Below are 24020 nucleotides of genomic sequence, written 5' to 3'. Positions count from 1 at the left end.
AAGGGCAACGGCTACCTTAGCAACCAGCATCCAAGATGGCGCCAGGGCCCTTAGCGACCGTTTGAAAAATGGCCGACACGCCCTTTCCGCCCCTAGGAAACATGGCCGCCAAGATTGCCCTGAAACGTCACGAAGGCGGCATTTGAACCTAGGAGAGGCCTTTCTCAAAAGTGGGAGATTTTTTTTTCCTTTAAAGAAACAAGACGGCGATTTAATGATTGTTATTGTTTATGCGACAGGGTAGGCGAAGAAGGCGATGCCTCATCCAAGATGGAAGCGGATCTTCGTTTCCCTTTGCAAAATGGAGTCCGGTTTAGCTTCCGGGTCACGCCCCTCCGAGTCCTCTCAAGGCCGAAAATGGCGGCTCGCACAGACACATGGAACTTTCAATATCCGGACAATATACCCCGCGTGGGTTTTCCGAAAATGCCGGCCGGAGGTGGTGCCCGCAGAGTAGCTCCAGCGGACGCCACGACGCTTCCCCTCCACCCCAATCCACTGTTTTTGCCCCTTTCCCTACGAGACTTTCTCCAACCTTGCAGTCGCCATCCGTACAAAATGGCGCCTCCCGCTGACCGGATGAGGCGCTATAACTTCCGTTTGGACGTTCCAAGATGGCGGCCCCCAGGGCTTTTTTTTTTTTTTTCCTTCGATCCGGGAACGAGCGTCGCCACGCGACTCGGTTTCTTCTGAATGGCGCTTCCCGTGAACCCGAGGCTGGGTATGGATTAGGGTTTGATTTCGAGTTGGAGATCATCATCCTTGGAGGTCATCTAGCCCAACCCCCCCTCCCCGGAGACCTCTACTAGGGATTCGAACTGCCGACCTTTCTGATCGACAAAGTTCAGCGTTTTAGCCACTTGAGCCACCCTCCCCAATTAAGGATCCAAAGGAATTTCGCGCACGTTTGAAGGACGCCCTTTATAGCAGGGGTCTCCAATCTTGGTCCCTTTAAGACTTGTGGACTTCAACTCCCAGAGTTCCTCAGTCAGCAAAGCTTAAAGCGTTAAAGTCTTAAAGGGACCGAGGTTGGAGACCCCCTGCTTTATAGGAAAGGCTGAATTCCTCATTTCAAATGGCTAATTCAAGAAAGGTCCAAACTGCTCTATAAACTCCATAATGCAGGGCAAGGGGTGGGGTGCGGGGCTTGGATAATGTATTTCTTAGGCTTGGCAACTTTTAAAACGTGTGGGCTTCGACTCCCAGAATTCCCCTCAGTCCCAGGAGAACAACATTATAAATGCTTCTTTGTTAAAAGGGGTTTTCCCTGCCGCCTTGAAAGAGGCGGTGGTGAGACCCCTCCTTAAGAAGCCCTCTTTGGACCCGGCTATTTTGGGAAATTATCGGCCAGTCTCCAACCTTCGCTTTGTTGCGAAGGTTGTAGAGAGTGCTGTGGTGCGTCAGCTACCCCAATACCTGGAAGAATCCGTCTATCTAGATCCGTTCCAGTCCAGCTTCCGACCCGGTTACAGCACGGAGACAGCTTTGGTCGCAATGGTGGATGATCTCTGGAGGGCCAGGGACAGGGGTTATTCCTCTGCCCTGGTCCTATTAGACCTCTCAGCGGCTTTTGATACCATCGACCATGGTATCTTGCTGCGCCGGCTGGGGGGATTGGGAATGGGAGGCACCGTTTATCGGTGGTTCTCCTCCTATCTCTCCGACCGGTCGCAGACGGTGTTGACAGGGGGGCAGAGATCGACCGCGAAGGCCCTCACTTGTGGGGTGCCGCAGGGGTCGATTCTCTCGCCCCTTCTGTTCAACATCTACATGAAGCCGTTGGGTGAGATCATCAGTGGCTTTGGGGTGAAGTACCATCAGTACGCTGATGACACTCAGCTGTACTTCTCCACCCCAGGTCACCCCAATGAAGTTGTCGAAGTGCTGTCCCGGTGCTTGGAAGCCGTACGGGTCTGGATGGGGAGAAACAGGCTCAAGCTCAATCCCTCCAAGACGGAGTGGCTGTGGATGCCGGCATCTCGATTCAGTCAGCTGCAGCTGCAGCTGACTGTTGGAGGCGAGTTATTGGCCCCTAAGGATAGGGTGCGCAACTTAGGTGTCCTCCTGGATGAGCGGCTGTCGCTTGAAGATCATCTGACGGCCGCCTCCAGGGGGCCTTCCACCAGGTCCGCCTGGTTCGCAGTTGCGCCTTCCTTGATCGGGATGCCTTGTGCACAGTCACTCACGCACTGCTACCTCTCGCTTGGATTATTGTAATGCTCTCTACATGGGGCTCCCTTGAGGTGCACTCAAGGCTTCAGCTAGTCCAGAATGCAGCTGCGCTGGTGATAGAGGGAGTGTCGCACTCCCATGTAACACCCTCCGCGCAGACTGCACTGGCTACCTGTGGCTGGGTGCACTTTAAGGTTTTGGTTATGACCTTTAAAGCGCTCCATGGCTTAGGGCCTGGGTACTTACGGGACCGCCTACTGTTACCATATGCCTCCCACCGACCCGTACGCTCTCACAGAGAGGGACTTCTCAGGGTGCCGTCCGCCAAACAATGTCGGCTGGCGGCCCCCAGGGGAAGGTCCTTCTCTGTGGGGGCTCCCACACTCTGGAACGAACTTCCCCCGGGTTTACGCCAAATACCTGACCTTCGGACCTTTCGCCGCGAACTGAAGACACATCTTTTTATTTGCGTGGGGCTGGCTTAAATTTTATGGATTTTATAGTTTTTATTATTAATTTTAAACGGGGTTTTAGTTTCTATATTTTTAAATTTTTAGGCAAATTATAATAAGTTTTTTAATTTTACATTTTATATATAGTGTCTTGTTTGTTTTTATTTGCCTGTACACCGCCCTGAGTCCTTCGGGAGAAGGGCGGTATAAAAATCAAATAAATGAAATGAAATGAAATGAAATGAAATTCCCCAGCCATCAAATTGATAATTTTAAGATGGATGGACTTCGACTCCCAGAATTCTCCTTAATCCCAGGAGAACAACAATTCTCCAACCGGTAAATTGCCAATTTTAAGATGGGTGGACTTCAACTTCCCCGCCTTGCAGGAATGGCCCGCCGCATTATCAAGGGCCGGCCTCAATGACGGGTCTTGGGACCCACAGAGGTGGCATGCGAAAAAAAAGAGCCTTTGGGGGTTTTTAGATAGGGCTTTTTTAAGGGGTGGGAGGGTTAGGGCGGGCGTTGGGGGTAGCCCGTCGGGTGGGGAGCCAGTCCTCGCGCGTGCTCGTGACGGTTCTTTAATGGGTTCGGAGGTTAGGGGGGGAGACTGCGTTCCTGTTGGTGAGGGTGGTCTGATTTGCACGGTAAGTGGGAGGGGCAGATATGGCGGAAGGGGGATCATATCGTTCTGGGGCGCGCTCGATGTTTGCAGGCGATCGCGCCCGATCCTCGCCCTTTTCCCTGCTCCCGGATGGTCAAGACCTCAGAGCCTGGGCCTTCGCTGATGTTATGCAACGCACGGTCCAGAGTTAATAAGGCCCCTAATATACGACCTTATTCAGGGGCGCCATGGACCTTATAGGCGACGGAAACCTGGCTGGGCACGGAAGGGGCGTCCCCCTTGTTGAGATGGCCCCGCGGGGTTTCCGCGCATTCCATCAGCCGAGGGCTCAGGGTAGGGGTGGGGGGGTGGCGGTTGTGATTAGAGAGAGTCTAGAGCCGAGGGAGACCACTGTACCTCAGATTGCCGGGTGCGAATCCTCTTGTGAGATGGGGTCATAGGTGTCAGATGGGTTTGCTGGTCACGCACCTGGCTCCTTGCTGCGTGACAGCTGCCCTGCCCGAGCTCCTGGAGGTGCTGGTTAACAACCGTCGGCAAAAAAGGTCATAAAATGAGGCACTGAACTGTCTCACTTAGCAGCAGAAAATTTGGGCTCGGTTGTGGTCGTAAGTCGAGGACTGCCTGTAATAACCTCCCCTCTTGCAAAGCAGATCCGAAGTTTATAAACTTTATAAACAAAGATTATAAACTAATCCAATTGATATATAAACCTTATGGTGTGTGGGGGGGAGAGAGATAATATGTGTTTTTGTTCTTTTCTTTTTTTTAATTCACACTTTTTCCAATTTTTTTGTTTAGTTCTAATTCGTCTCTGATTTTTTTTTAATGAATAGAATAGAATAGAATTATTTTTTTTTATTGGCCAAGTGTGATTGGACACACAAGAAATTTGTCTTGGTGCATATGCTCTCAGTGTACATAAAAGGAAAGATACGTTCATCAAGGTACAACATTTACAACACAATTGATGGTCAATATATCAATATAAATCATAAGGATTGCCAGCAACAAGTTATAGTCATACAGTCATAAGTGGAAAGAGATTGGTGATGGGAACTATGAAACGATTAATAGTAGTGCAGATTCAGTAAATAGTCTGACAGTGTTGATGGAATTATTTGTTTAGCAGAGTGATGGCCTTCGGAAAAACTGTTCTTGTGTCTAGTTGTTCTGGTGTGCAGTGCTCTATAGCGTCGTTTGAGGGTAGGAGTTGAAACAGTTTATGTCCAGGATGCGAGGGGTCTGTAAATATTTTCACGGCCCTCTTCTTGATTCGTGCAGTATACAGGTCCTCAATGGAAGGCAGGTTGATAGCAATTATTTTTTCTGCAGTTCTAATTATCCTCTGAAGTCTGTGTTTTTCTTGTTGGGTTGCAGAACCGAACCAGACAGTTATAGAGGTGCAAAGGACAGACTCAATAATTCCTCTGTAGAACTGAATCAGCAGCTCCTTGGGCAGTTTGAGCTTACTGAGTTGGCGCAGAAAGAACATTCTTTGCTGTCCTTTTTTAATGATGTTTTTGATGTTAGCTGTCCATTTGAGATCTTGCGATATGATAGAACCCAGAAATTTGAAGGTTTCTACTGTTGATACTGTGTTGTCTAGTATTGTGAGAGGTGGAAGTATGGAAGGGTTTCTCCTAAAGCCTACCTAATTTAAATTTTTGTGGAATACAATAGAATTTCAGGATCCAATCCGGCAGTAATATACAGATCGGTTGCTAAGCGTCTGAATTTTGATCACGGGACCATGGAGATCCTGCGTCGGTCATAAGTCCTTTTTTTCAGTGCCTTTGTCACTTCGAATTGTCACTAAATGAACTGTTTTAATTCCGGGGCTACCTGTATTATATGGATTACAATACGAGCAATAAAAGGGACGTGGTGGCTCAGGGGCTAGGAAGCTGAGCTTGTCGATTGAAAGGTCGGCAGTTCAGCAGTTCTAATCCCTAGTGCTGCCGTGTAACGGGGTGAGCTCCCGTTCCTTGTCCCAGCTTCTGCCAACCTAGCAGTTCGAAAGCACGTAAAAAATGCAAGTCGAAAAAATAGGGACCACCTTTGTTGGGATGGTAACAGCGTTCCGTGCGCCTTTGGTGTTGAGTCATGCCGGCCACATGATCATGGAGACGTCTTCGGACAGCGCTGGCTCTTCGGCTTTGAAACGGAGATGAGCACCGCCCCCTAGTGTCGGGAACGACTAGCACATATGTGCGAGGGGAACCTTTACCTTTACCTTACGAGCAATAAAATTCTAACTGTCGCAAAAGCTGAACAATAAAATTGTTTTAAAAAAATACGAAATCGAAGGCTTCTGGGAAGCGAACCCCACACAAATTCTAGTAACCCTCCTTTGGATATTACTATAGAGTTCAGCCCTGTGTTTTGCCTCTTGATCGTTTCTCCACTCACTCAACTGGGGAGACCATTTCAGCTAATACTTTTATTAACCACCAGGAGGCAGTGCAGGACTGGTTTCATTCTGTTTGAAACTTGTCAAATATAGGTAGCCCCAATACTGTAGCTACATACATCTGATGAGGTCCAGACCAAATAAACTAGTTGTGTATTGCCTCCTTAAAGTCAATATACTTTTTTTAAAAAAAAATCAAGAAATGCTCTTTCCCAAGAGGGGTAGTAGATACAGTACTTAGAACATTGTTAAATGAAACTTAATATAATGTATAACATCTCTCTCTTTCCCTCCCTCCCTGTCTTTCTGTCTGTCTATCTGTCGTATCTGTCTATCATATCTATCTGTCTGTCTGTCTATCTATCTATCTATCTCTATATATATCTCTATCTATTATCAATCTAATCTAATCTAATCTAATCTAGTTTTTTCCCCGAACGCCATCACCCTGCTAAACAAATAATTCCCTCAACACTGTCAAACTATTCACTAAGGCTACATTACTATTACTATTAATCTTCTCATCGTTCCTATCACCCATCTCCTCCCACTTATGATTGCATGACTGTAACATGTAGCTCGTATCCTTACAATTTATATTGATTGTGTCCTAGTATGATTTGATTACTTATTTGTACCCTATGACTAACTATCATTAAGTGTTGTACCTTATGGTTCTTGAATGTATCTTGTCTTTTTATGTACACTGAGAGCATATGCGCCAGAGACAAATTTCTTGAGCGTCCAATCACACTTGGCCAATAATGAATTCCTTCTTTCTTATTTAAATAATATTTTTTTTATTTTTTAACCAAAAAACCCCCCGACAAGATATAACAAACATTAACATAAAACATATACTCCTTCTTTACTTCAGCTTCGTTTCGGTATTCCTCTATTATTTACATTTTTTTCCCTTCTCATTTCCTTTAATTATACTTATCTTTTTTGTCCCATTATCCCTATATATATTCCATCATACCTATCATTATAACAATTCATTTTCTTTCATGCACTACCCTGTTTTGTATGTGTAGATGTGACCCTTTCCCCGTTTTTCGTCATTTACCGTTTCTAATTTCCATCCAAGTATACAATTCATTCCTTACTATATAATATTCTGTATTTTCTTTTATCTCCTTTGTTATTTTATCCATCTCAGCACAGTCCAGGGTTTTCCTTATCACTTCCTCCTCCAGTTCTATCTATCTGTCTACCTACCTACCTACTTACCTACCTACCTACCTACCTAACTTGCTTTCATCTCAATCTCTATCTTCTATCTATCTATCTATCTATCTACCTACCTACCTACCTACCTACCTACCTACCTACCTACCTACCTACTTACCTACCTACCTATCATCTCAATCTCTACTCTCTATCATCTATCTATCTATCTATCTATCTATCTATCTATCTATCTATCTATCTATCTATCTGTCTACCTACTTACCTACCTACCTACCTGTCATCTCAATCTCTACTATCTATCATCTATCTATCTATCTATCTATCTATCTATCTATCTATCTATCTCTATCTATCATCTCTATCTCTATCTTCTATCATCTACCTACCTACCTGCCTATCTTTCATCTCAATCTCTATCATCTATCTATTTATCTACGTACCTACCTTTTATTATTATTATTATTATTTATTAAATTTTTATACCGCCCTTCTCCCGAAGGACTCAGGGCGGTGTACAGCCAAAATAAAAACAGAATATATACAATTAAGACAACATTTAAAACAAAGCAAATTATAAATGCTGATAATTAAAAATTTAGATTTAAAATTTTAAAATATTAAGAAAACCCAATTAAAATTCAACACTATTATGCCAGTCCCGCTTGAATGAATAAATATGTTTTGAGCTCACGACGGAAGGTCCGAAGATCAGGCACTTGACGTAGGCCAGGGGGAAGTTCGTTCCAGAGCGTCACTGCCCCCACAGAGAAGGCCCTACTCCTGCGGGCCGCCAGCCGACACTGTTTGGTGGACGGCACCCTGAGGAGAGCCTCTCTGTGTGAGCGTACGGGTCGGTGGGAGGCAAAGGGTAACAGCAGGCGGTCTCATAAGTACCCGGGTCCTAAGCCATGGAGCGCTTTAAAGATGGTAACCAAAATCTTGAAGCGCACCCGGAAAACCACAGGAAGCCAGTGCAGACTACGGAGCAGTGATGCCTACCTATCATCTCAATCTCTATCTTCTATCATCTATCTACCTACCTACCTACCTATCATCAATCTCTTATCTTCTATCTATCATGTAGCTAGCTATCTATTTATCTATCTATTATCTCAATCTCTATATATCTTCTATCATCTGTCTACCTACCTGAGTCCTTCGGGAGAAGGGCGGTATAAAAATCAAATAAATAATAATACCTACCTATCTTTCATCTCAATCTCTATCATCTATCATCTATCTACCTACCTACCTACCTATCATCAATCTCTTATCTTCTATCTATCATGTAGCTAGCTAGCTATTTATCTATCTATTATCTCAATCTCTATATATCTTCTATCATCTATCTATCTATCTATCTATTATCTCAATCTCTATCTTCTATCATCTATCTACCTACCTACCTACCTATCATCTCAATCTCTATTTTCTATCATCTATCTATCTATCATCTCAATCTCTGTCTGTCTGTCTGTCTGTCTGTCTGTCTGTCTGTCTATCTATCTATCTATCTATCTACCTACCTACCTACCTACCTACCTATCTATCATATTTCTTAACAGCCCATCCCCCTCAGAGATGGGATCTGGGCGGTCTGAAGTATAATCAATAACATTATCATTAGAATCAGAATAATTTCTTAAGGTTTAATCCTTCAGACTAGGCCTCTCGAAAAGCATACGGAAAGGAAGGAATCATTTTTAAAGTTTGCCTCAGCTAGCAGGAGTTTTTGAAGTCTGACCATGACAACACGTGTAAATCGTTGGCTGCTCCAAGGAACACGCATCATTTAGGCAAAGCATATCATTGTTAGAAGGTTTGAAAAGGTTGCTAGGCCAACCTTCTGGTTCAGCCGTGCATTTATTTATTTTTTTGGTCTGGTTTCTCGTCCTGTAGGACCCCAGCTTGTGAAATTGGCTCGGAGTTTCCATTGCAGTAGCTTGAAGTATGCCGGAAGTGCATGGAGAATGAAGTGAGTACCTGCTATCTAATCTAATCTAGCTATCATCTATCTACCATCTACCAATTTATCACCTGTCTCTCTGTTTGTATCTAGAGAATAGAATAGAATAGAATTTTTTATTGGCCAAGTGTGATTGGACACACAAGGAATTTGTCTTGGTGCATATGCTCTCAGTGTACATAAAAGAAAAGATACATTCAAGAACCATAAGGTACAACACTTAATGATAGTTAGTCATAGGGTACAAATAAGTAATCAAATCATACTAGGACACAATCAATATAAATTGTAAGGATACAAGCTACATGTTACAGTCATGCAATCATAAGTGGGAGGAGATGGGTGATAGGAACGATGAGAAGATTAATAGTAATAGTAATGTAGCCTTAGTGAATAGTTTGACAGTGTTGAGGGAATTATTTGTTTAGCAGGGTGATGGCGTTCGGGGAAAAAACTAGATTAGATTAGATTAGATTAGATTGATAATAGATAGAGATATATATAGAGATAGATAGATAGATAGACAGACAGGCAGATAGATATGATAGACAGATACGACAGATAGACAGACAAGAAAGACAGGGAGGGAGGGAAAGAGAGAGATGTTATACATTATATTAAGTTTCATTTAACAATGTTCTAAGTACTGTATCTACTACCCCTCTTGGGAAAGAGCATTTCTTGATTTAAAAAAAAAAAAAGTATATTGACTTTAAGGAGGCAATACACAACTAGTTTATTTGGTCTGGACCTCATCAGATGTATGTAGCTACAGTATTGGGGCTACCTATATTTGACAAGTTTCAAACAGAATGAAACCAGTCCTGCATTGCCTCCTGGTGGTTAATAAAAGTATTAGCTGAAATGGTCTCCCCAGTTGAGTGAGTGGAGAAACGATCAAGAGGCAAAACACGGGCTGAACTCTATAGTAATATCCAAAGGAGGGTTACTAGAATTTGTGTGGGGTTCGCTTCCCAGAAGCCTTCGGTTTCGTATTTTTTTAAAACAATTTTATTGTTCAGCTTTTGCGACAGTTAGAATTTTATTGCAAGAAGGTAAAGGTAAGGTTCCCTCGCATATGTGCTAGTCGTTCCCGATACTAGGGCGGTGCTCATCTCCGTTTCAAAGCGAAGAGCCAGCGCTGTGAAGCGTCTCCATGATCATGTGGCCGCATGACTCAACACCAAAGGCACGGCGCTGTTACCATCCCAACAAAGGTGGTCCCTATTTTTCGACTTGCATTTTTCGTGCTTCCGAACTGCTAGGTTGGCAGAAGCTGGGACAAGGAACGGGAGCTCACCCCGTTACACGGCAGCACTAGGGATTAGAACTGCTGAACTGCCGACCTTTCAATCGACAAGCTCAGCTTCCTAGCCCCTGAGCCACCAGGTCCCTTTTATTGCTCGTATTGTAATCCATATAATACAGGTAGCCCCGGAATTAAAACAGTTCATTTAGTGACAATTCGAAGTGACAAAGGCACTGAAAAAAAGGACTTATGACCGACGCAGGATCTCCATGGTCCCGTGATCAAAATTCAGACGCTTAGCAACCGATCTGTATATTACTGCCGGATTGGATCCTGAAATTCTATTGTATTCCACAAAAATTTAAATTAGGTAGACTTTAGGAGAAACCCTTCCATACTTCCACCTCTCACAATACTAGACAACACAGTATCAACAGTAGAAACCTTCAAATTTCTAGGTTCTATCATATCGCATATCTTAAAAAAGGACAGCAAAGAATGTTCTTTCTGCGCCAACTCAGGAAGCTCGAACTGCCCAAGCCAAAATAAAAACAGAATATATACAATTAAGACAACATTTAAAACAAAGCAAATTATAAAGGCTGATAATTAAAAATTTAGATTTAAAATTTTAAAATATTAAGAAAACCCAATTAAAATTCAACACTATTATGCCAGTCCCGCTTGAATGAATAAATATGTTTTGAGCTCACGACGGAAGGTCTGAAAATCAGGCACTTGACGTAGGCCAGGGGGAAGTTCGTTCCAGAGCGTCACTGCCCCCACAGAGAAGGCCCTACTCCTGGGGGCCGCCAGCCGACACTGTTTGGACGGCACCCTGAGGAGACCCTCTCTGTGAGAGCGTACGGGTCAGTGGGAGGCAAAGGGTAACAGCAGGCGGTCTCGTAAGTACCCGGGTCCTAAACCATGGAGCGCTTTAAAGATGGTAACCAAAATCTTGAAGCGCACCCGGAAAACCACAGGAAGCCAGTGCAGACTACGGAGCAGTGATGCCTACCTATCATCTCAATCTCTATCTTCTATCATCTATCTACCTACCTACCTACCTATCATCAATCTCTTATCTTCTATCTATCATGTAGCTAGCTATCTATTTATCTATCTATTATCTCAATCTCTATATATCTTCTATCATCTATCTACCTACCTACCTATCTTTCATCTCAATCTCTATCATCTATCATCTATCTACCTACCTACCTACCTATCATCAATCTCTTATCTTCTATCTATCATGTAGCTAGCTAGCTATTTATCTATCTATTATCTCAATCTCTATATATCTTCTATCATCTATCTACCTACCTACCTATCTATCATCTCAATCTCTATCTTCTATCATCTATCTACCTACCTACCTACCTACCTATCATCTCAATCTCTATTTTCTATCATCTATCTATCTATCATCTCAATCTCTGTCTGTCTGTCTGTCTGTCTGTCTATCTATCTATCTTTCTATCTATCTACCTACCTACCTACCTACCTACCTACCTACCTACCTACCTACCTACCTACCTATCATATTTCTTAACAGCCCATCCCCCTCAGAGATGGGATCTGGGCGGTCTGAAGTATAATCAATAACATTATCATTAGAATCAGAATAATTTCTTAAGGTTTAATCCTTCAGACTAGGCCTCTCGAAAAGCATACGGAAAGGAAGGAATCATTTTTAAAGTTTGCCTCAGCTAGCAGGAGTTTTTGAAGTCTGACCATGACAACACGTGTAAATCGTTGGCTGCTCCAAGGAACACGCATCATTTAGGCAAAGCATATCATTGTTAGAAGGTTTGAAAAGGTTGCTAGGCCAACAACACAACACTTCTGGTTCAGCCGTGCATTTATTTATTTTTTTGGTCTGGTTTCTCGCCCTGTAGGACCCCAGCTTGTGAAATTGGCTCGGAGTTTCCATTGCAGTAGCTTGAAGTATGCCGGAAGTGCATGGAGAATGAAGTGAGTACCTGCTATCTAATCTAATCTAGCTATCATCTATCTACCATCTACCAATTTATCACCTGTCTCTCTGTTTGTATCTAGAGAATAGAATAGAATAGAATAGAATTTTTTATTGGCCAGGTGTGATTGGACACACAAGGAATTTGTCTTGGTGCATATGCTCTCAGTGTACATAAAAGAAAAGATATGTTCATCAAGGTACAACATTTACAACACAATTGGTGGTCAATATATCAATATAAATCATAAGGATTGCCAGCAACAAGTTATAGTCATACAGTCATAAATGGAAAGAGATTGGTGATGGGAACTATGAGATGATTAATAGTAGTGCAGATTTAGTAAATAGTTTGACAGTGTTAATGGAATTATTTGTTTAGCAGAGTGATGGCCTTCGGGAAAAAACTGTTCTTGTGTCTAGTTGTTCTGGTGTGCAGTGCACTATAGCGTCATTTTGAGGGTAGGAGTTGAAACAGTTTATGTCCAGGATGCGAGGGGTCTGTAAATATTTTCACGGCCCTCTTCTTGATTCGTGCAGTATACAGGTCCTCAATGGAAAGCAGATTGGTAGCAATTATTTTTTCTGCAGTTCTAATTATCCTCTGAAGTCTGTGTTTTTTTTGTTGGGTTGCAGAACCGAACCAGACAGTTATAGAGGTGCAAAGGACAGACTCAATAATTCCTCTGTAGAACTGAATCAGCAGCTCCTTGGGCAGTTTGAGCTTATTGAGTTGGCGCAGAAAGAACATTCTTTGTCGTCCTTTTTTAATGATGTTTTTGATGTTAGCTGTCCATTTTAGATCTTGCGATATGATAGAACCTAGAAATTTGAAGGTTTCTACTGTTGATACTGTGTTGTCTAGTATTGTGAGAGGTGGAAGTATGGAAGGTTCTCCTAAAGTCTACCACCATTTCTACGGTTTTGAGTGTGTTCAGTTCCAGATTGTTTTGGTTGCACCACAAGGCTAGTCGTTCGACCTCTCGTCTATATGCGGATTCGTCATTGTCTCGAATGAGACCAATCACTGTTGTGTCATCTGCGAACTTCAGTAGCTTAACAGATGGATCGTTGGAGATGCAGCCATTGGTATACAGAGAGAAGTGGGGAGAGCACACAGCCTTGGGGGGCCCCTGTGCTAATTGTACAGGTATTTGATGTGATCTTGCTTAGCTTCACCTGCTGCTTCCTGTTTGTTAGGAAGCTTGTGATCCACTTACAAGTCTGTTCCGGTACCTGTAGCTGGTTTAGCTTAGTTAGAAGAATGTCTGGAATGCTGAATTAAAGTCTACAAAAAGGACCCTTGCATAGGTCTTTGGAGACTCAAGATGTTGTAGGATGTAGTGCAGAGCCATATTAACAGCATCATTTGTTGATCTATTTGCTCGGTATGCAAATTGCAAGGGGTCTAACAGCAGATCCGTGATGGTTTTCAAGTAGGAAAGCACTAGCCTTTCAAAGGTTTTCATGACTACAGATGTTAAAGCAACATCTTTAACATAAAGCAACATAAAGGTTTTCATGACTACAGATGTTAAAGCAATCTATCATCTTTCTATCATCTGTCATCTACTTTATACCTATTGTCTGTCTGTCTATCTATCTATCTGTCTATCTATCAGTCATCTACTACAGTGGTCACCAACTGGTGGTCCATGAGAAAATTTTGGTGGTCCGGGGAGAAATCTTTGTATTATGGCTGGAAGCTGTAGGAGCGAAGCACTACTTGCACTTGCGCAGCATCAGCATTCCGCCTCGATATATTTGCCCAGCCAGTGGCGCAAAGTGGCCTTCATCTCCTGCCGCTTGGGACTTGGAGCGGTAAACGGCATCTGGTCCAGGGAGCAGCCGGATTTTGCTCTCCATTGCGGACGCCAGATCGGCCCCCCTGCAATTTCTTGAGGAGCGCTCACTGAAGCGGGGCAGGAAACTTCAGCCGGGCTCCTCGAGAGATGAGAGCTTGCAGGGAGCTGATTTGGCGTCCGCAATGAAGAGCAAAATCCAGCTGCTCCCCTGACTAGATGCCGTTTACCGCTCCGAGTCCCAAGCGGCAGGAGACGAGGGCTGCTTTGTGCCACCAGCTGGGCAAAATATACCAAGGCGAAATGCCTATCCTGGTCACACACCAGTGGGGGGGTCGCTCTCAATTCTTTCTGGTTCTATAGAACCGGTAGTAAAATCGGCGGGAGGCTCCGCCCGGACGTCAAAAATGATGATCTGCGCATGCACAGAAGCGCAAGAGCCCCCCCCCCACGTCGCAAACCAGTAGTGAAGGTAAGTAGAACCCAACCCTGCTACACACCCCTGGCCCCCGAGATCAAATGCAGCCCTGATGCGGCCCTTAATGAAATCGAGTTGGACCCCCTTGATTTACACTATTAGTAGAGGCGATCTCAAATCTTTTTTGATCTGTTGGCGATCTATTTCATTTCTGAGAGCTGCACAAACTATTTTGTCTTCTTTTTTTTTTCCAGGCACGGTCTCCCTGCAAACCCATCCGATTACGGGCTGACTACCAATTTACCGGATTGGTCTTTTGCGGGTAAACAAATAAACTCACCAGGGCGGGGAGAAAAGTATCTGTGGATGTTTATATAGACTGCTTTTATGAGTGGTGCGGTGGCCTAGAGGCAGAGCTCTCGCCTCACAATCGGGAGGCTGTGAGTTCGATCCTAGGTAGAGGCAGATATTTCTCTCTCTGGGCACACTGAGAATATATCTGCTAAATAAGACTCCGCATTGGCAACAGGAAGGGCATCATCCGGCCAGTAAACAGTCCACTCCATTCAGTTGTCCAGACTCCACACCCGCAAGGGATTATGGGGTCACACTTAACGACCATCTCTCCAATCGGGTAATCATAATTTGGATGCTTGGCGACTTAAGTCCGACAGGTAGTCCTCAACTTACGACAGTTCATTTAGTGACTGTTCAAAGGGATTGTTGTGGTCCGTCAGCAGCCTACGAAGCTGGCAACAGAGTCGGAAAGCAATGCAGCTGAGGTGAGGCCAGGGCCATTGGGAAGTGAGGTGCGGACTCCAGAGCCTCCAGAGTCTGATAGTAGTGAGGCAATAGTGAGGCAGAGGAATAGGAGGAGCTGTTCCTAATGCACGCATGAGAAGAGCTGCCAGAAGGCAAGAGCAGCTCAAGCAGAGAGGACGACTGAGGAGAAAGGCCAAGAGATGATTGGCCCCTCCCATAAGGCTTAAAACAGACCAGCAACGGTGTTTCAGCTTTGCCGGAAAACAACATTGTAGCTGCGTCTTCTGCTTCGTCTTCTGCTTCATTCATTTGTCTTTGTTTTTGTGGCTTCTGGACATTTGCCAGGAAGGGCCTTTGGCAGTTTGCCTAATTGGACCAAGGTTTGCGAGAGAACTGAGGAATTTGTGTTGGGAGGCATTTGTTTTACTTTGAGTTGAACGATGCTGGGAATGAAGTAATTCCCAGCTGTTCGAATAAAGTTTGTTTTTCCACGGACTAAGTTTATTACTACCTACTTGGGCCTGGGTCACAACAGGGATCCTGCAACTGTCGGAAGTACCTGCCAGTTGCCGAGCGTCTGAATTTGATCACGTGGTTTTAAGTTGAGGAGTCCCTGAGACACAGAACATTTTTTACGTGTTTTTTTTTTTACATTTCTGAGGTAAATACAGATAAAACAGTTCATTTAGTGACCGTTCGAAGTTACAACGGCGCTGAAAAAAGGGGCTTACGACCGTTTTTCGCACTTAACAAACCCTTGCAGAAATCCTTATGCGATCAAAATTCAGACCCTGGGCAAGTGACTCGGATTTATGGCGGTCATGCGATTCCCCTTTCGCAGACCTTCAATGGGAAAATCCAGATTCGCTTAAAAACAGTCTTACCAACTTAACGACTGCAGTGATTCACTTAACAACCGTGGCAAGCAAGGTCGTAAAACTCAACCAAGGTTTTTGCTGAACCACATACATTTGGGGCTCTGCTGAGGTCATAATTCGAGGACCACCTGTGTTTGTGACGGTTTTTATGATGGAATGGAATGGAAATAGAAAGAACAGAATAGGAATAGGAATAGAATAGAGAATAAATGGAATGGAATAAAAATAAAATTAGAATAGAATAGAATAGAATAGAATAGAATAGAATAGAATAGAATAGAATAGAATAGAATAGAATAGAATAGAATAGAATAGAATAATTAGTAGTAGAATTAGAATAGAATAAAATTAGAATAAAATGAAATCAATAGAATAGAATAGAATAGAATAGAATAGAATAGAATAGAATAGAATAGAATAGAATAGAATAGAATAGAATAGAATAACAGAATATAGAGTATGGAATATATGGAATGGAATGCAATAGGGAATAAATGGAATGGAATGGAATATCATATTTGAATAGAATAGAATAACAGAAAATAGAGTATAGAATATATGGAATGGAATGGAAAATAAGAGTAGAATAGAATATGGAATATGGAATGGAATAGAACCGAACAGAACAATATAGAAATCTTTTTTTATTGGCCAAGTGTGGACGCACAAGGAATTTGTCTTCGGTGCATAAGCTCTCATTTTACATGAAAGCTATGATGTGATAAATCATGATCATGGTCATCATAAAAATACATTTTCATTATAATGTGCCACACTTTTTGATAGTCGTAGGATACTAAATAAGCAATCAACATAAATCGTACGAGGAAACTATATAAAACAATATAAATCGTAAAGATACACGCAGCAAAGTTATAGTCATAAGTGGAAAAGGAGATAGGTAACAGGAAAGATGACAAGAATAATGGTAATACATTCTCATTGAATAGTTTGACAGTGTTGCGGGAATTAGTTGTTTAGCAGAGCGATGGCATGGCGCAAATTGCGGTCATATGACCACTGGGCGCTTCTATATTTGTGTGTGTGTGCCATTTGCCAAGTGTCTGAAATTTTATAATGGGACTGCAAAGTGACTGGGAGTAGATGTCAGAATTCCCACGCTGGGTTGTAAGACCAGTTTTCGGGCTGCGTTGTAACTCTGAACAGTCGCTAACCAACCGGTCGTAAATCAAGGACTCCCTGCCCTTCGGGAATCATTAGGGTCGTTAATTCTGCATTAAGCAAGCTTCACATCTGCCCTCCTATGTCTTCAATAACCATTGTGCCTTTCTTTCGTCCATCTGTCATCGTCCCATGTCCGTCCGGTCCCCCCAACTCCCCGCAGATGGCAGACCTGCTCCTCCCATGATAGGCCAACTCCGACGACAGGAAAAGAACCGGGAGATAGTGGTAAGTGCCCTTTTTGGCCACGTGGCAAAAAATGGGGCATAACTTTTTCGGACTATAAGACATACCGGAGTATAAGGCGCACCAAGGTTTCGAAGAGGTAAACAAGGAAAAGAAAGTTTTTGCCCTCCCCGGCCCCCAGGAGTACTCTGCAGGCCTCCCAAACTCTTTGCGCATCCCGTTTTTCTCAAGGTCTTCAAAAAAAAAAAACAAGTCCAAAAAGTCCAGGGGCCTCTTGGAAAAAAAGCACTTTTTGGACAACCATGACCTGGATAACTGAGAATCTCCATAGACACAGGTTAAAAGGGGTGTCTTTTTAACGTTCCCTTCTCTGATTTTTTGGTCCTTCAGAGACGCATAGCCCAGCTCTCTTCGGAACTGGACCACGGGATGAAAAAGTGGGAAGCGAAAATGAAAAAGCAGGAAGACAATCAAGAAGAGAAGCGACGCAATAGACTTCACCCCAAAGGAGCCTCACTCCAGCAGCTTCCGAAATAATTGCTCTTTACTCCCTCTGCAATCTTGAGTTTCAAAAAAAAAATTTTCAATAAATCTATGTTTAATAAATCCATCAAGGTATAAATCTATAGAGGAAGACCGGTTGCAGGTATTGGGTATGGCCAGTCTAGAGAAGAGAAGGACTAGGGGAGGGATAGGATAGCAGTATTGTCAGAGTTTCTTGCAAAAATCAAATCCAGAAGCGCACACAGATAACTGAATCAACTGGATTCATTAACTTCTTTATATTCATAATAACACATAAAAGTATATTTACAATACCAACAGTTGATTCTTCAGCTCAGATTAGCAGACATGTTCACACACACACAGTACAGCCGAGAACTTAACAAAATGCTGGTTTCAGTTTCTCTTTCTCTGCACAGAATCAGAAGCTGAAGACTAAGACACGCTCTGGCTCCAGTCTGTCTCAGCTTCCAATTGGCTGACTTAGTTGCGATGCCTATTCATTGGCTGACCTTGTTACCATGTCTTCCCAGTCATGAATATTCTGACAAGTATTCCGGTATTTGAGGGATTGCCACAAAGAAGGGGAGGGGTCCACTTATTTTCCAAAGCACTATAAGCACCATGTAAAATTTTGTTACTACCCAGCTGAGCCGCGCAATCAACAGAGGCTTTCTTTTTTTCATTTTAAAAGCATTTTTTCAGCCGAAGGAAAAAATGCTTTTAAAAGTAAAAAAACCCCAAAACCTCTGATGATCGCACAGCCTAGCTGGGCATGGGGGCGGGAGGGATTTTTGCTACTGGTTCTCCAAATCACCCGCCACCATCGCTGTCCGAACCGGGAGCATTTCACCCTTGACCAAAAGGCAAGACAAGGAGCAACGGGTGGAAACTCATCAAGAAGAGAAGCAACCTACCAGTAGAATTAAGGAGAAACTTCCTGACAGAACAATTAACCAGTGGAACAGTTTGCCACCGGAAGTTGTAGGTGCTTCGTCGCTGGTGGTCTGTAGAGATTCTCCGTCATCCAGGTCATGGTTGTCCCAAAGGTGTTTTTTTTTCAGGAAGCAACTAGGACTTCCTTGTTTTTTCTTCGTCCAAGTTACCTTCTGAAAAAATAGCATCTTTGGGACAGCCTGTGATCTGGATGATTGAGAATCTCTACAGACTTCAAGCTACTCAATTTGGGATGAACACCCTTGGAATGGTGTGGGAGTAGGAATGGATTTCTAGAGGGAAAGAAAATTGCAAGAACCAGGAGCACTACTCGGGTGACCCTGAGAACACAGATGTTCTGTCTCCTTCCCCACTTCAGACCCACCAGCTGGCCTTCAGCCAGTGGATTCACGGCTCTTATCAGTCCTGGCAGAGAAATCACAGCTGCCTGCCAAAGTTCAAACAAATGACTCACAGAGTAAGACTTTCAGCTCTCTCTGAAACGGTTCAGCTAAACTTTGCTTCCCGTGGAATGAGAACAGTCCCAAAGCTCCTTATATATCCTGTGGGGTGGGGCTCCTGCCTCACCCTTCCTTTTGATGACGCCGCCTCTCTAATCTTTTGAAGCATGGGTCAAGCCAGGCTTGATTATTATTAGCTGGGTCTGAAGGCGTAGCCTGGGGAAGGGAGGAATCAGGGGATGACAGCCTCATTACGTCTTCCGACTGGTCTGGTTCTGGCTCCTGGAGCTGAGCCAAAGGAATCGGTGCTCCCGAGGTAAGCCTTACCGGCCCTTCCCCCTCACTCTCGGAGTCACTTTCAGGCATGGGGCCAGGTTCGGGGGCTGGAGTCACAACAACGATAAGCCACCAAGGGCTTCACCGACCCTCTTAAAGAATGCAAACGGCCAGCTGTCTGCAAGGTTTATAAATCCTTCCATTCCCCTCCATCCAGTCAGAGCTGAAGAAGCTTCTTGGATGAGAAGCGAAAAGTCCTCAAAGAAAAAAAACTTAAGAAATTCCAATTGCCTCCTGAAAAAAATTCTCCAACTCCACTGGAGTTTTTGGTGTTTTTTTTTACAAAATTTTATTAGATTTAAAAACAAACAAAAACAGTGGACATTGCTCCACGTCTCTGGCTTCTAACATTTATGTCAAACTCAAGTTACCATATCATATATTCCTCAGTCTATAGACCAATTTACATATCTCCTAATTCCTTGTATATCAAGTATAAACTATATTATTACTACTACTACAACTCTATACATATTTAATAAATCTTTTATACCCTTACAAGTACAATATACATTGATATATACCAGCGATGACTAACCTTTTTGCCATCATGTGCCAAGAGCGTGGGGAGTGTGGGGGGGGGACGGACACGCGTGTGCCCACACCCATAATTCTATGCACCCCCGCCCTCCCTCCATGCACGTGTGACTCCCCCGCCCCGTGCTGCCCCTGCTTTTGGCACGTGATGGCACGATGGGCCCGGTAAGCCTGTTTTTTCCTCTCCCCAGGCTGCAGAGCCTCTCTAGGAGCCTGGGGAGAACGAAAACAACCTTCCCAACCTCCCGGAAGCCCTCCAGAGGCCGGAAATAGCCCTTTTGCTGATGGGACCAGAAACCTAACCATGGCTTAGGACCGGGCTATCTACGGGACCGTCTACTGCCGGCCTCTATCTCCCATCGTCCGGTGCGTTCCCACAGAGAGGGACTCCTCAGGGTGCCTGCTGGCAGGCCACAACAGTGGATACCTAGGACGCTGTCAGCAACCCGTATCAACCATTAGGACCAGTCAATGGTATTTCGTCAATGGTCTCATTCGAGACAATGACGAATCCGCATATAGACGAGAGGTCGAACGGCTAGCCTTGTGGTGCAACCAAAACAATCTGGAACTGAACACACTCAAAACCGTAGAAATGGTGGTAGACTTTAGGAGAAACCTTTCCATACTTCCACCTCTCACAATACTTGACAACACAGTATCAACAGTAGAAACCTTCAAAACATCATCAAAAAAGGACAACAAAGAATGTTCTTTCTGCATCAACTCAGTAAGTTCAAACTGCCCAAGGAGCTGCTGATTCAGTTCTACAGAGGAATTATTGAGTCTGTCATTTGCACCTCTATAACTGTCTGGTTCGGTTCTGCAACCCAACAAGAAAAACACAGACTTCAGAGGATAATTAGAACTGCAGAAAAAATAATTGCTACCAATCTGCCTTCCATTGAGGACCTGTATACTGCACGAATCAAGAAGAGGGCCGTGAAAATATTTACAGACCCCTCGCATCCTGGACATAAACTGTTTCAACTGCTACCCTCAAAGCGCTATAGAGCACTGCACACCAGAACAACTAGACACAAGAACAGTTTTTCCCGAAGGCCATCACTCTGCTAAACAAATAATTCCATCAACACTATCAAACTATTTACTAAATCTGCACTACTATTAATCTTCTCATCGTTCCCATCACCAATCTCTTTCCACTTATGACTGTATGACTGTAACTTGTTGCTGGCAATCCATATGATTTATATTGATATAGTGACCATCAACTGTGTTGTAAATGTTGTGCCTTGATGAGCGTACCTTTTCTTTTATGAAAACTGAGAGCATATGCACCAAGACAAATTCCTTGTATATCAAGTATAAACTATATTATTACTACTACTACAACTCTATTCATATTTAATAAATCTTTTATACCCTTACAAGTACATTGATATATACCAGCGATGACTAACCTTTTTGCCATCATGTGCCAAGAGCGTAGTGGGGGGACGGACACGCGTGTGCCCACACCCATAATTCTATGCACCCCCGCCCTCCCTCCATGCACGTGTGACTCCCCCGCCCCGTGCTGCCCCTGCTTTTGGCACGTGATGGCACGATGGGCCCGGTAAGCCTATTTTTCCTCTCCCTTTTGGTACAAAATGACATTTTTTTTCCATCCTGGCTTTTTTCTCACTGGAAAATTACGCTTTTCACGTGTGTGTGTGTGTGTGTGTGTGTGTGTGTGTGAAAAAAAGGTTTTTCTTTGCTTTCTGCAGAGGCGAAAGAAAAGGGGCACATTCAATTAAACCCAATGATTTAAACCTAAAAAGTGGGTACAAAAATTTTCTGACAGTGAGAACAATCCACCTAATGCAGTGACAGCTAACCTTTTTGTCATCGCGTGCCAAGAGTGCGGGGGAGTCCCATGCGCACATGCCCACACCCATAGTTCTATGTGCCCCACCCCCCGACACACACATGCTCACATGACACCCCCATGTTCCCCCCACTTTTGGCATGTGATGGCACGGTGGGCCCGGTAGGCCCGTTTTTCGCTCTCCTCAGGCTCCAGAACCTTTCTAGGAGCCTGGGGAGAACGAAAAACGGGCCTTCCCCACCCTCCTCAGAGGCCCTCTGGAGGCCGGAAACGTCCTGTTTCCCAACTTCCAGTGGGCCCAGAAGACCCGAAAATCAGCTGGCCGGAGCTGAGCTCGCGTGCCCATCAATATGGCTCCACGGACCTAACGGAACGGAAGTTGCCTTCGGACGTTGTGGGAGCTTCATCCCTGGAGGCTTCCAAGAAGAGACTGGGCTGCCATCTTGTCAGAAACGGTTGGGTGGGGGGGGGGTTGGACTAGATGACCTCCAAGGTCCCTTCCAACTCTGTTAATCTATCTATCTATCTATCTATCTATCTATCTATCTATCTATCTATCTATCTATCTATCTATCTATCTAAAGTTTCCAAGGTTGAGAAACACCAAACAGCAGTATAGGTGGGCCTCAAGCATAGGGAATTCTGGGCGTTGAAGTTGTGGGAGCTGGATTCACTGGGGTTTTCAAGAAGAGATTGGGCTGCCGTTTGTCAGAAACGGGCGGGGGTTGGACTAGATGACCTCCAAGGTCCCTTCCACCTCTGTTTATCTATCGATCTAAAGTTTCCAAGGTTGAGAAACATCGAACAGCAGGATAGGTGGGCCTCAAGCATAGGGAATTCTGGGCGTTGTGGGAGCTTCATTCATTGGAGGCTTTCAAGAAGAGAGCGGACTTGAAATCAATCTAAATCTAAATCGACTCAAATGCCCTCAATTTTGACCTCAGCCCGGCTGTCAAAAGAGTCTTGCCAGGTTGAATCCATCCTCCCTGCGGCTCAGCACGATGGGCTTTGTTGCTAAAGGCCCTCCCTGCCAGCTCCTTCCCTCCCCCCCCCTCCTCGCTATCTTTGCAATTCCCTTCCTGTCTCCATTGCTCTCAACATCTGGAGCCTCCACGGGCGTTGTTGAGCTTGTTGAATGCAGGAATTCAGGATGCCAAATTTAAGTCAGCTTGGCTCAAACGGGAGAATTTCATTGCTTCGCTCCTTCTTTCCCCCATCCTGCAATTTTTTTTGGTGGGGGGGGCGGACAGGGGAGGTGGTGAGGTGCAGGAGAGGACAATCTGCGTGGCTGCCAAGCCCTAAAGGAACTTAGGGGAGAGGGATGGTGGAAAAAAAATACCTTTACTTTGCCCCTTCGCCACCCCCCCCCCACCTTCTTGGTTCTTTCTCGGTCATTCCCTGCCTTGCGAATTCCATCTGTGTTTTGAACACAATTTTTTTTTCTCCCCCTCCTACAAGAGGAGGAGAAGAGTGTGTGGGGGAGCCTCTATAATGGATTCCAGATGTGACCGCCGCAAACTTGCAGGGATGAGATCAGCCCTTGGAGCCTTGGGCCAAGCGCACGAGACCCGCCAGGGACGGCCAAGCCGGGGAGGGCCGCGAAGTTTCGCCTCTCGGCCTCCTTGTTGAGGTTCCACACGCCCAAGGAGGGCCAGCTCAGCTCTTCCAGGGACGATTCTCTCCTTTCCTTCCCCCCCCCCCGCCACCAGCTTTCTTCTTCTCCCAGTCCCCCCAAATTTCACCTCGGTTGAGTCCTGGCTGGTCTTGATGAAGAATCTTGAACTGATGCCCCCCACCTCCTCGGCCAGATTATCCCTGAGTCAGTCGAATTGAGGGCGAAACTGCGGTTGCCTCAGCAAAGACAGGCTACAGCGGCTGTGTGTGCATCGCGCTCTGCAGATCTGCTTTTTAAAAAAATGGATGATGATGATGATGGGCAGAGAGATATATTGACCATCATTTGTGTTGTAAATGTTGTACCTTGATGAATGTATCTTTTCTTTTATGTACACTGAGAGCATATGCACCAAGACAAATTCCTTGTGTGTCCAATCACACTTGGCCAATAAAAAATTCTATTCTATTCTATTCTATTTGTCATGCATTTTTGAATGTTCAGTTGACTGAGTTTCGTGTTTAAT

General features: G+C 44.4%; 1 protein-coding gene across 2 annotated transcripts; it reads left to right on the top strand.

Moving 5' to 3' along the window:
- The first annotated feature begins 573 nt into the window (after window positions 1-573).
- Window positions 574-17886, top strand: MRPL52 (mitochondrial ribosomal protein L52). 2 transcript variants are annotated; one of them, XM_058183336.1, is made up of 5 exons: window positions 574-721; window positions 8753-8828; window positions 14521-14588; window positions 17252-17316; window positions 17665-17886. In XM_058183336.1, the coding sequence occupies exons 1-5, from the start codon at window positions 694-696 to the stop codon at window positions 17809-17811; spliced, it is 384 nt and encodes a 127-aa protein (XP_058039319.1). In that variant the 5' UTR covers window positions 574-693; the 3' UTR covers window positions 17812-17886. The 2 variants fall into 2 exon arrangements, with proteins under 2 accessions (XP_058039319.1, XP_058039318.1); XM_058183335.1 differs by lacking the exon at window positions 8753-8828 and adding an exon at window positions 11970-12045 and having other exon boundaries at window positions 640-721.
- The last annotated feature ends 6134 nt before the right edge of the window (window positions 17887-24020 follow it).

This window comes from Ahaetulla prasina, chromosome 4 (genome assembly GCF_028640845.1).
Source record: "Ahaetulla prasina isolate Xishuangbanna chromosome 4, ASM2864084v1, whole genome shotgun sequence".
NCBI classification, from domain to species: domain Eukaryota; kingdom Metazoa; phylum Chordata; class Lepidosauria; order Squamata; family Colubridae; genus Ahaetulla; species Ahaetulla prasina.
This window is presented reverse-complemented; position numbering and strand designations above follow the sequence as displayed.

Bases quoted from the DNA above. Each gene is read 5' to 3' on its own strand.
- MRPL52 (XM_058183336.1), top strand. From the start codon at position 694: ATGGCGCTTCCCGTGAACCCGAGGCTGG. The intron at 722-8,752 runs GTATGGATTAGG...CTCGTCCTGTAG, and splicing joins TCCCGTGAACCCGAGGCTGG to GACCCCAGCTTGTGAAATTG. The intron at 8,829-14,520 runs GTGAGTACCTGC...TTTTTTTTCCAG, and splicing joins GGAAGTGCATGGAGAATGAA to GCACGGTCTCCCTGCAAACC.